The sequence below is a fragment of the Dermacentor albipictus genome, chromosome 6, assembly GCF_038994185.2.
Source record: "Dermacentor albipictus isolate Rhodes 1998 colony chromosome 6, USDA_Dalb.pri_finalv2, whole genome shotgun sequence".
NCBI classification, from domain to species: domain Eukaryota; kingdom Metazoa; phylum Arthropoda; class Arachnida; order Ixodida; family Ixodidae; genus Dermacentor; species Dermacentor albipictus.
In genome coordinates, this window is record NC_091826.1 from 23,643,516 (window position 1) to 23,655,650 (window position 12,135).

A 12,135-nucleotide genomic window follows, 5' to 3' on the forward strand; every position below is an offset into this window, starting at 1 on the left:
TCAATCATTAGGTGCAGGCTCATAATTATCACTAATGAATGAGACATCAAACTCACTGGAATGCCGGGGATTCCTGGTGTTCCAGTGTCTCCTTTAGGGCCGATCGGTCCCTGCTCAGAAAGTATAATAGTCATGCAATTGACAGTGCAGGATCACTGAGGCTAGTTTTCAAAGCCATTGTTATCCTGCAGAAGCTATCAAGAATTAAGTTTGGCTTACCAGTGGTCCAGGCAGTCCGGGCAAGCCATCCACTCCTGGTAGTCCCTGATGATTTTAAGAATTGCACGAGGTAGTACATGTCACTGTTATACAAGGGCCTTCGTTTTATGAGGATCGATGGTGTCCCGACTGGTGAAAATACTTTTAGGTTTATTGAAACTTTATTTAGGTTCATTTTTAGAGTAGTCTTTAAACACATTTATGCAAAGCACTTTGGACAAGTGTTAACCTGCGAGCAGCAGTTCCCATTGCATGTTTAAATGTAATTGTTTAGATTAGGTTAGGCTTATTACTGTCCTAACTGGAACTATATATAGTTTCTTATATAGCTATATAGATCAAGGTTATGGGATTGTTTAACCATGTATTAGTGCATTTGAGAACATGTGTTTAAAGCATGAAATATTCTCTAGTTCTGATTGAGAACTGGCTAGCTGAAGTAACATCCTGTCAGTCATTTTTGTCATTGTCACACAAATTTGGTCTTGCTGAGAAGTTTCCAGCAGTTTTGTTGCTCATTTGATTGTAGACGTGGTTGTTTGCAAAAAGAAAACTGCTACTACTACCTCTAAACTAACCTGGTCTTGGCATGAGGCTGTTCATTCCAAACAAATGTCCTCTGTTCGACGTTGGGACTGAGAGCCATGTTGTTTAAAGCTGGTTAATTTTTAAGCGAGTCGAGCACTTGCAGTCTGTTTTCACAAAACGAAAGAACTGAGTAGCGCTGACTAAACTACAATGCAAGTATCAGGCCATGTCAAATATTGAACAGTCAGATATACCCTAATAGTTGAATCTTAACCAGTAACAGTTTGTTTCTGATGGTTTCTGTAGTTATGGAGCTGTAGCAGATGGGAATGTGCGAACAGTGGGCAAGAGTTCAGGTTAGTGGCGCATTTATTTAGAGTTTTATTTACTGATGGTCGTACTCACTGGCAACCCAGCAGCACCAATCTCGCCTTTGAAACCTGGTGCGCCAGGGACTCCAGGGAGTCCATCCAGACCTGGCGTTCCTGGTAGACCCTGCATTATTTGGGTAGCAGAGGCTGAAGAAACTCTTCAGAGCCATAAAAGACCCAACAATCAGAAATAGAACAGAAGCACAGGACAGAGTGCTAGTGTGCCTTTTTTGTTTGACACACAAAAAATCCTTCACACATGTATGCTAATCAGACAGCTGATAAATCAAAGACAGTGATGCTGCATAAGCGAGTTCCCATACCCATCAGAAGTACTAGGGGTCTGTTTGCTGGTTCGCAGTCTTGAACACGGCCGCTCCATTTGAGCGCAGTCGTAGCTGGCTGTTCACAACCTCAGAGCAAGCTACATTGCAGTAGCACAACACCAGCTTTCACTGGCGCAGCTGCACAAACACCTAGCTGACCTCCCTACGTGGAGTCAGTATAACGCAATATAAGAAACAAGTATCACAGATTACTGGTTAAAAAGTATGCGCATGTTCTCTGTTCTAACGAGGTATATGGAAGGTGACCTTTGTATTATAATCATTGATCATTACATTTCTAAGCAAATTCAAGGCTCCAGCACATGTGTTGCATTCACAGTTTTTATCAACCACGCCAGCTTTCTCCACAAAAAAGACTGGCTGATATACTGTATTTGCATGCTGTGGCCATAAATAAAAAGCAGTGGGTAGACCTCTGATGATTTGAAAAAGAAAGAAACAAAAAAGGAGTCTTTATTGCCATACAAAAGGGTATAGGTGGCAGGTCTTTTTTGCCTGGACTTTTTCTTTATTTTGCTCATTCGTATTAAATGAACACTAAACGGAAATGTAGGTGAATTGCACTTCTTGAATACATACACACACACACACAAAAAATAGAATTTTGGGGAAAACAGGCATAGCTAATAAAACTAGGGAAGATTGCAGTTACAAGATAGGAGGCAAGCTTGCACTGAAGTTTTGGCACTACAGTAAAATGTTTCAATGTAGCACGCAATTCGATATATATACCAAAACTCGCTCACAACAAACTTGCACAAACTTCTGCGATGCATTCGTCATATACGGATCTGTTATCTCCAGTGGGGAAAGAACAATCAGAATGAGTTTTTTTACATGATTGTTGGTCCGTAAGTTTCACATCTTCCATTTATATAGAATAATTTGCTTTACCCAGGTGCGTTATATTTTGGTTCGACTGCATAGGACTCGCATGACATTGTGCACTTTAAAGCGATCGTGCTAAGGTCACCGTGTCGCAGGAAATCCGGCATCCAGCGTCGGACGTCGCTTCAAAAAGAAATAATTTCGGAGCACGCATATGGAACCAAGCAGGCCCTCCATGTGGTGCAAATTTACTGAAGTAATTGAATTTCTCAAAGTAAAATACGTAGAAAAATTGTAAAGTACGACTTACACACACAGCCTACAGACACGATAGCGTTGGATTGTGATTTGAATATACGAGAAAACAATTCTATTACGCGAAAAAAACCACAAACCTCTTTTCCAGCATTTCTACCATTCATAAAGCGGTCATGGTTTCCTAGATTTGCGCGCGCGAATATCAAAAGCCACAAAGCGGCGTGCCCTGTTCCTTGCAACACCTCCAGATGGCGCTCGCCTCCGCCGCATCGTTTGGTGGCGCAAACCACTGCCCCGTTCCAAAGGGGACACTCGTAGCATCCATCCATCGTGGCTCACGTAAGAGGCCGCGTTTCTACCAGAAAGGTCGCCTTCGTGCGCAGCGTTCGCCGCCAGCGCTTTTCCGGTAAACATTACGGTTACATAAGCTGCAGTCGCCGGGAAGCACGAGAAGCAGTCGGGGATTTTTGAACGCTATTGGCGTTCCACTCTTAAAGGCGAAGATCAAGCGTCCTCCCAATGTTTCACAGCATTTGCTTGGAACTTTTTTTGTTGGTCTACGAAATAACATTGCATTGTATTCTAAAGGAATGCTGGATTTGACTTTAGCACATTTTAAAAACTTTTTTTTCGGCACCGAAATGATGAAAACGCGAAAATACTGTGAAAAAAAAAAAAACGTGACGTTACACTGCCGTGCTAGTGCCGTCGTTTGAGCGCCAAATTCAAAATGGAAAACTTAGGCCTTCAGTTTCTCTGCTGTCAATAGACCCGTTTCCACCGGACAAATGTGGATAAGCCCTTGAAAAGCTACTGCGCTATAGTCTAAACAAATTTAGCAAATTAGACTGCGCTAATTTCACCTTTGTTGCCAGTAACAAAGGTGAAAAAAGAATTCTACCTCCTCCAGCATAGCTCAAAGCTAGAAGAGGTAGGCAGACATTAGTGTAACATGGTTCACTGACACCGAATCGGCGTCTGTCGATCGGTGCCGTCAAACACGTACGTCACGCTTGGTCCACAGATTGGAGAGTTTTAGATTAGGGGACGCAAGCTAGGGGCGACGGTACTGCGCATGCGCAGACTCGGACGTAGGTGTCTGCGCATGCGCAGTAACGTTGCCCTTAGTTCTTGCGTACTCAAGCCGCTTGCGTCTCCTAATCTAAAACTCTTTCTTGAATCGGCAGTTTTTTGTCCTTCCCGGGAATCTCCTCATCTGCAGAACTCGGGGGGGCGGGGGCGGGAATTTAGGTACGATTCCGTAGCCTCCGAAATTCGCAGGGTGCGGCGCGATCTCGGAGGCCACGGCCATTCACTCTGCCACCTGGGCGCTCAAGTCCACGCGATGCTTTGGGAGAGGCAGCGTCTCTCTCGCACCGCGGAGGACTTATAGATTCCACTTGCCGATATCTTCGCGGCATTTTACCGATTTTTTTACCTTTACTCCAATCCGAGCACGCGCATTCGTGTTTGCCCCAAGGACTTTGAAGAAGACCTTGCCGCAAAGCTATAATGCTTTCTAGCGGTTCAGTGGGTTGATCTCGCGTAGACACGCGCTCGCGTTTGTGCACCTAGATGCACGAGCAATTTCTACCACCTTCTTTTTCATTTTAATATGTTCTTGCCTCGATTGTCGCAGGGGCTGTTTATTTGTGTATCGCGCGCTATTACCTGTAGAGTAATCGAGTGAGCAAGGACCAGTAACCATACACTCTAAACAAAGATTACACTCTTTGGAGCGTATCGTGTCCTCAAACCATAATTGTTATATGCCTGACTTGTGTTTTATTTTTAAAAGCTCTGCGCTACTTTCCTGTCAAGAATGCTGTGCCACTCTGACTATAACGTGCATATACCGTTCGTGACCTGGAAGTATTTGTCGTGTAGCGGTAAGGAAAGGGAAGACATGTAGGATATATTGTTTGGGGCCAAGATAAGCTCCAAAGGGCGCAAACTCGTTTTGGGGCTATATAAACTGCCGAGACACGAATCAACATCATGACGTATATGTCAGTGCTGCTTTTGCAAGCTTGGGCCCCAATCAGTTCAAATTCAAGGTGGTTTACATGGCAGGGCGGTACTGCAGCATTAGCAGCACCGCGACACTCAGTATTTCTTCCCCTACATCTTTTTTTTCTTTTCCGAACGGGTTTAAGATGAGTGACGGGGCTACCGCAAGACTGTCTCTTAAATTGTGTCGTCCGTGAGGCATCACTCGTGCAGTTTCCAAGTTGACTCGGATTGCACATTGTAATGGATAGTCTTAGACCCGCGAGGCATGTTTAACATAGACATTCCGCTACAGTCTAGAGTGAACCAGACTGCAAGTTGGCTAGTTTAATTGGATGAATGAAAAGAAGAAGAAAACTCAGCGATAAGGCGAAGGACAAAGAAAGGAGTGCGCGCCACGAGCGCTGTCTCACAACCGAAATTTTATCCGCCGATGTGCCCCGAACATGTAAAAAAAAAAAAACGCGAACCACAAAGCGGTGGCACAAACCACACTGTCAGTCAGCACATGCTGACTATATATGGATTACAATCAATCGCTATGTTCAATGTGACCCGCTTGACTGCAATCACAGTTTGGTTTAGGTGAAGGGGACCATGAGGGATCCAGGAGGTTGGGGCCCATATACTCACGTCAGTCCCGTTCAGACCTGGTGAGCCCGGGGGGCACTCAATGCACACGGACTCCAGGGGCAGGCCAGGCTCCGTGGGCGTCGGCAGTGTAGGGGCAGGCGGAGTTCCCTTTGGCTGCACAGATGTCGAGTCGGATAGGTCTATGTAGACCATCATCTACGGTGCAAAGTCGAGCCACGTGATCACTCCAAACACATTTTCTTTGAGTCGAAGCCGTCGGTGTTTACGAGACTGTCACGTGACAGTTTCGTAAACACCGACGGCTTCGACTCAAAGAAAGTGTGTTTGGGCTGATCACGTGGCTTGACTTGAGACTTTGAATTGAGACTGTCACGAAGCTGTCAATTTCGAGACTGTCACAGTTGTGACAGTCTCTAAAGTGACAGCTTCGTGACAGTCTCAATTGTGACAGCTTCGAAAGCTAAACCTCGGTCTTACAACCGAGGTTTAGCTTTCGAAGGTCGTCCAGAACGACGTGCGTATTGTGGCAAAAAAGCGTGCGAAAATCGTGGCGTGCTTACAACAGTATAATGTTGAAATATGTACTGCACCCACTTCGATGGGCATTGCATCATGTTATTTTCTGTTTCTCAAGTTCACGGGGTTAAAGGACGTGGAGGAGCGCACCTTCCCTTAGAAATCTAGTTAAATTGACTAAACAGTAAAAGTCCGTTTTATATTGCATCTCGCATTTTTTTTTAATAACCTGAGAAACTGTATATCTTATCTTACCGGCAGCTCGAAGCAGGTCTCTCTCTCCGGTCTCGCAGGATTGCAGCTCATCACCATCCACTGCAGGTCCATCTACGAGTCGAGAGGCAATATAATGTGAACTGCATGCACTGACAAAAGTAGCGGCAAAAGTGGTACGCGTATGGTGTAGCAATTAAACCTGCCCAAATTCACTTCTATGTCTGGGAAAAATTGGAGCTACTTGTTCATCTATTTCTGGCCATAGAGTTCACATTTGTACCAAAAAACAATCAAATGTTATTTCAGTGTCGGAATTACGTACATAGTATTTAATTAATTATTAATTGGTTTGCTGGACTGTCCGCAACTGTGGGCAGAACTCTCTCCAGTTTACGCAATCAAAATACGTTAATATAAGTTGTCGTTAGCATGTTATAATTGCATCACATTTTGCGACATAACAGTATGAGTCTTCATAGTACCATCGCGCTCAGTACGAGTTGCAATACGGGCTAGCACCCGTCCGTTCCCTCAATAACAAAAATGACAAGTGTCGTTTTTCTTGTGAGCAGGGTGCTACCAGTAACCCGAACGCTGTTCAGCATATTTTTCTCGTGTAGGCGCTGCCATGCTGCTATACAGGATACTAATAATTAAAAGCAGATTTTAGTGTTGCAACTCATATTGCGCGCGATATTACATCGAAGTACATAACGCATAGCTACGTCCTCCTTTTATTAAATGCGCCGTTTTCTCGTCGCCAAGTGGGGTCAGAGAGATAAGTTTATCTAATAGCTTCCGTACATGGCGCTGGGCCACGACGAAACGGAGTGTGTTGTAGCGTAGAACGACAGAAAGCTGAGCTAGATTGGTTAGGATTCATTACGCAAAAAAGAGGTGAGGCGTGCAGACAGTACACAAGGACACCGTGTTGTCCACTTCTCTACTCTCGTGTCCTGTCTGCACGCCTCGCCTCTTTTTTGCATAATGTGTGTTGTAGCGATCTCGCGCCGTTTCTCCAGAGACTCACCGGCACCGTGGAGAGGTCCGACTCGTACTTTCCTATGTTGACGTCACCGTTGACGTCAATGGGCGCCCTCTGGACGATCTCGAGAGTAGAGTGCTTCTCGCAGTCGAGGTAGAGCACCGCGTGGTCCCTGAACACGCTGATGTCCACCTTGTGCCACTGCTGGTCGTCTACCTGTGAACGCCATCGAAGGCACGCCATCGTCGATTCATTCATTCATTCATTCATTCATTCATTCATTCATTCATTCATTCATTCATTCATTCATTCATTCTAAGAGGAAACATTGTATAATTACGGTGTGTCATGTTTAAAATGAATAATCGGATATAACGAAATTATTTTTGAGTCGGGTGCAACTTCGTTATAACGAAGTTCGACTGTGTTAGTAAAAGAGGCTTCCAAAATATTTGGACCGATACTCTAGATGGCTAGTGACCGCTCCAACACAAGAATGATTAGCGATCTTGTACAAACTGTTGCTTGTAATAAATACAGATAATTGCTCTACATAAGTACGAAATACTAATAAGCTATTTTTTGCAACATCAATCATATGAACACCAACAAAAAAGTACATATGAACTATGAGCACTGCACAAAATGAAAAGTACACCAGGAAAAGGTCAAGACAATGCTTGGTAAGATAGCAAGTAGCGTCTACATATGTGGAAACCTGTTGCGAGTTTTACTTCAAGGGGTAATACAGTTCACATGTTAGCACCGGAGAACTTGATTAACATTTCACCGTAAACATTGAAACACACAGGGAGCTTAAGATTGCCATTGCTTGCGTGTCGTGTAGGTTTAGCGATGCAAAAATTGCGTTACGAGACAGAGGTGTGTTAGTGTTTAGTATCTTGCGCTGCGCAACATGCTACTGCAACCGAACAGTGTGGCTTCTGAAATTGTCATCTGGCGCTGTGACACCCATAACCAAAGGGGTGCCCTCGGGCGAGCGAAATGAACGAAAATGGTGGTAAATAAAGAAGACAAAACAAAGAATTTCCCTTTCAAACTTCGCGCCGAAGCGTAGGTTCCGAAACGTCAGTGTAACGTCATGGCTGTGAAAGTATTCTCTTGTATGTCGAAGCGTTTTCAGCGCAGTCAAAGTTCGTGAAATTTCTCTAGAGGAAGTCTTTGGTTCATTTAGAACATAGTACATTCACAATTTTGCCGAGAATCAGACAGGAGTACACGCTATTAAAATCCACTATGTCACAGAAGGCTAGTGCGGCGATTTCAAAGAGGTGTCGCCACCTGTCAATCGTTCGCAGGTATTTTCTGGCGTGTAAATTCCCCCGTTCACGATAAAAGTTACCCTTTCTGTTATCCCGAACACGTGATTTACTAATGCAATTTAACTTAGTGTTTCTCTTTAGTTCCTTTTCTTTTCCTTTCGTGACACCACAGGTAATAGGTTAGTCTGTACAGTCAAACCGCGAATAACGACCGTAGATATAATGAATTATTGGATATAACGAAGTAAATGAAAATGTCTTATTACAGTGTAAGTCATGTCTATAACGAATAATCGGATATAACGAAATTTTTGAGTCGGGTAAACTTCGTTCTACTGAAGTTCGACTGTGTTAGTAAAACAATAATAGATGGGGTTTTACGTGCCAAAACCACTTTCTAATTATGAGGCACGCCGTAGTGGGGCACTCCGGAAATTTCGACCACCTGGGTTTCTTTAACGTGTACCTAAGTCTAAGTACACGGGTGTTCTCGCATTTCGCCCCCATCGAAATGCGGCCGCCGTGGCCGGGATTCGATCCCGCGACCTCGTGCTCAGCAGCCCAATACCATAGCCACTGAGCATGTGTTAGTAAAACAGGTTTCCTATATACAACACAAACACTCTTAAGGTGAAAGGTGACTGATAAGCCATAAAAAAGAAAGCTAAAGGCGATCATGGCAACGCCACATTGAAGTTTTCCACGCTAGTTTACCCGTGACTGAATTTAGCAAGTTCAAAAACTTGTCCCGAGCCACGTAGTCCCGAACACGAAAGAACAATTTGAAATTCGGTATACGCCACACTATCGCGTACAGGCGCTGGCGCTCCGTTGCGAAATTAAATAAACCGACCCTTTCACATTCATTTTGTTGTTTTTAATAATCCACCCATTACCGCCGAATCATTGGGAGCACTGTTTTGAAAGAATGCATGATCAGTGTAAACTAACGTTGGGAAACTGCCCGTTTCTCTTCCACGAACAGCCATTTCCCGTACACGAGTCTCGGTCCCGCGAGGTGCTATATATAAGCTTAAGTTTAGGTAACAGTTGTGATGTGCCGGCCCAGTTGACGCAGCAAGATTGGCCGTTGTCGGACGCGTAGCGATCAGGAAGAAAATTAAAGATTTTTGTTCGTAAGTGTTGCTTAAGAAAAGGCTTGAGCTGGGTGCTCCTAACTAAAGGCATGTAAAAGATTAGTTAGTTTTTCTCGGCAACTACTGCACCATATTTGGCGAGGTTTGTTGCATTTAAAACAAAAAGAAAATATCTATAGTGACTGCTGGTTTCTAATTTTTGATTTAGGTCGGCAATTATTTGTTAAAAATCGGCAAAAATCGTAAATTTTCAGGAAACGAAACTATCAAGTTCACAGCTCTGTAACTCAGCAGTGAAAAATTTTACCACATTTCTGTGAATTGCATCTAATGGTACATCTAAAGCGGACAAAATCGATACGTAACAAATGAATCTAAAAAATTTAGTGATACGGAAATACAGCTTTTGCAGAACCCTTCTAAACAATGTAACAAATTCACGTAAAATATAAAATGGCGTTGAATTTGTCCGCTTTCAATGATCTAATGGATGCCATTGACAGAACCGCGATATCTGCTCTTGATGCAGAGCCATTACTTTGTAAACTTCGTGCTTGTATTTTTTTTCGTACTTTAAAATTTTTGAAAATTCTTGTGACAAAATTCAGGCACTAAATTGAAATTCCGCTCCCAGCAGTCACTAGAATTTAACTTTCTTAAATGCAACAACTTTCATTAAACTCGGTCCAGGGGTGATCTCACAGAAACGTTTTTGCGTTTTACATGTATTTGAATAGGCCGCAACAAAGTTGGGGCCCGAGCTAAAGCTTCCTCTTAAGAGGAAGTTTTAGATCGGAAGCTCCGATCTAAATACACGGGGACGGTGAAACCGTTTTTTTTTCTCCCAACCGCTGCACCAAATTTGGTTAGACTCGTTGCATTGAAATAATAATAATAATAAAAAGCTAAGAGCTAGTGACTGTAATAAGCAGATTTTCATTTTGTGTTCAGGCTGTAAATTCTTGTGAAAAGTATTGATATTTGCGAAATTTCACAAAACCGAAACTATCGATTGTTGTGTGCTGGGCGTGTTGGAGAATTTTTTTTTTTTTGCGCAAGCATGACAGGGACAAACGGGAGACGTAGATACGACGTTAGCGCATCGTGACGCCTACGTCTCCCTTTTCTCCTCTTCTGCTTGCGCAAAAATAAATATGTTATACAAGTAAACTATGAAGTTTACAACTCCGTAACTCAGCAATGATAAAGTGTGCCTCAATTCTGTAAACTGCACCTAATAGTACGTTTAAAGAGGAACAAAATTCACGTACTAAACACTACTATGAAATATACCACTAGTTTTTGAGTGGGAATTCTGCGACACCCTTCTAAACAATGCAGCAAATTCACGTCAGGTGTAAATTAATATCTCAAATTTGTCCGCTTTAGATGGTCTAACGGACGCAGTATACAGAACTGCGATGTATGTTTTTATTGTGGAGTTACGGATTTTTAAACCTCGTGCTTCTATTGTTTTTCTATCGACCGATATCCGGCATTTTTTGTACAAAGAAAGTTCATGCTTTAAATAAGAATTGTGCTTCCTACAGTCACTAGAATTCAACTTTCTCTCTCAAATGCAACAAAATCATTTCAAATCGGTCCAGCGGTTTTGTGATAAAAGCGTTTCTGCGTTTTACTTGTACCTGAACGGGCGGCATGGGAGTAGGCCATGAGCTAAGGCCTCCTCTTAATTGTCATTGGCCCGTCGCCATCTCTAATAATGTATGTCCAACATCAGGAGTCGCTGACGTCTGCTCTCGGGTCGGTACAATTATTGCATGAGACCCCCCCCCCCCCCTTTTTTTTTTCTTTCTCTGTGAAGACCGGCCTAAACGGTTAGCTTTAAAAAAAAAAGAAAAAAAAAAGATGCTCGGGTCTCCGGGCGTGCCCCACTCGCTGCTGCCAAGGGCTTGCGAAATTGGGTCGAAGAAAGAAAGAAAGAAAGAAAGAAAGAAAGAAAGCGCGTGGTTTCTCTCTCTATACTGGCTACTCTCGCCCCCTCTTTAAATGTCATTCGAGTTCCCGTAGTACGCCATCCGGGGGTGTAGCTCAGATGGTAGAGCGCTCGCTTAGCATGCGAGAGGTACTGGGATCGATACCCAGCACCTCCACATTTTTTTTTTTTTACGTTTCGTCGTTGTTGTTATTGTAACTTTTGTAATGAGAGCCTACATTATATATGGTCTTCTGCTGCAAGGAACGTGTGTACTTTTTTTTAATTATTGAAAATATGGGTGATCGCTGCAAAAAAATAATTAAAGAAATGTTTGTATTTATTTATTTATGCTCGAATTGAGGAGCGGGGGAAGACATCTGCTGTTTGTAGGCATAAAGCGTGCGCTTTTTTCCTTCCATTGATACGAAGCTGTTCGAGGCATACAGGAAATGACACGTATTGCAGTCCGTCCGCCAGCCGTCCGGGGGTGTAGCTCAGATGGTAGAGCGCTCGCTTAGCATGCGAGAGGTACTGGGATCGATACCCAGCACCTCCACAGAGACGCTTTTTTTTCTGCATGAAGGAAACAGTACGTTTGTTTAAATGTTCTTTTTAAAGCGGTGACTGGGATATTTGCGACAGACATGGCTGGGCCTGACAAGTGTATTTGGGTCGATGTGGAGGTATCGTGACTCTGGACCAACACTGTTGCTCCTATTGCCATTGCGAAGCATTCTTTGCGAAATTCGGGCACTTTGAGTGTGTCTATCTATATCTATCTATTTGAGTGCGTCTATCTATAGTGCAGTTATAATAATGCAAAAAAAAGGGGGGGGGGGGTTAAGGCGTGCAGACACAAGTGGACAACACGAACGCCGTCTATCAGCTGAAGGAAGCACTGAGGCGAGAAAAGACACAGAACTCATCCGCGCATGCTCTAGAAT

At 43.5% G+C, this 12,135-nt stretch overlaps 1 protein-coding gene, 1 long non-coding RNA gene and 2 other non-coding genes across 7 annotated transcripts in view; 3 read left to right on the forward strand and 1 right to left on the reverse strand.

The window, feature by feature from the left end:
* LOC139060895 (uncharacterized) overlaps window positions 1–12,135 on the forward strand; it is a 185,128-nt gene that overhangs the window by 156,613 nt on the left and 16,380 nt on the right. The window lies entirely within an intron of this gene.
* LOC139060885 (collagen alpha-1(IX) chain-like) overlaps window positions 1–12,135 on the reverse strand; it is an 80,494-nt gene that overhangs the window by 39,999 nt on the left and 28,360 nt on the right. For 3 of the 4 annotated variants that reach the window (XM_070540154.1, XM_070540152.1, XM_070540155.1), the window contains exons 7-12: window positions 6,918–7,088; window positions 5,927–5,998; window positions 5,195–5,308; window positions 1,153–1,242; window positions 220–264; window positions 57–110 (exon numbers count right to left, since the gene is read on the reverse strand). In XM_070540154.1, the coding sequence (XP_070396255.1) occupies window positions 57–110; window positions 220–264; window positions 1,153–1,242; window positions 5,195–5,308; window positions 5,927–5,998; window positions 6,918–7,088 (546 nt within the window). The remainder of the gene's footprint in view (window positions 1–56; window positions 111–219; window positions 265–1,152; window positions 1,243–5,194; window positions 5,309–5,926; window positions 5,999–6,917; window positions 7,089–12,135) is intronic. The other variant, XM_070540153.1, reaches the window with a different exon arrangement.
* On the forward strand, window positions 11,294–11,366 carry TRNAA-AGC (transfer RNA alanine (anticodon AGC)). The gene has a single exon. It is a non-coding gene; the product is annotated as a tRNA-Ala (tRNA).
* TRNAA-AGC (transfer RNA alanine (anticodon AGC)) lies at window positions 11,675–11,747 on the forward strand. Its single transcript has one exon. It is a non-coding gene; the product is annotated as a tRNA-Ala (tRNA).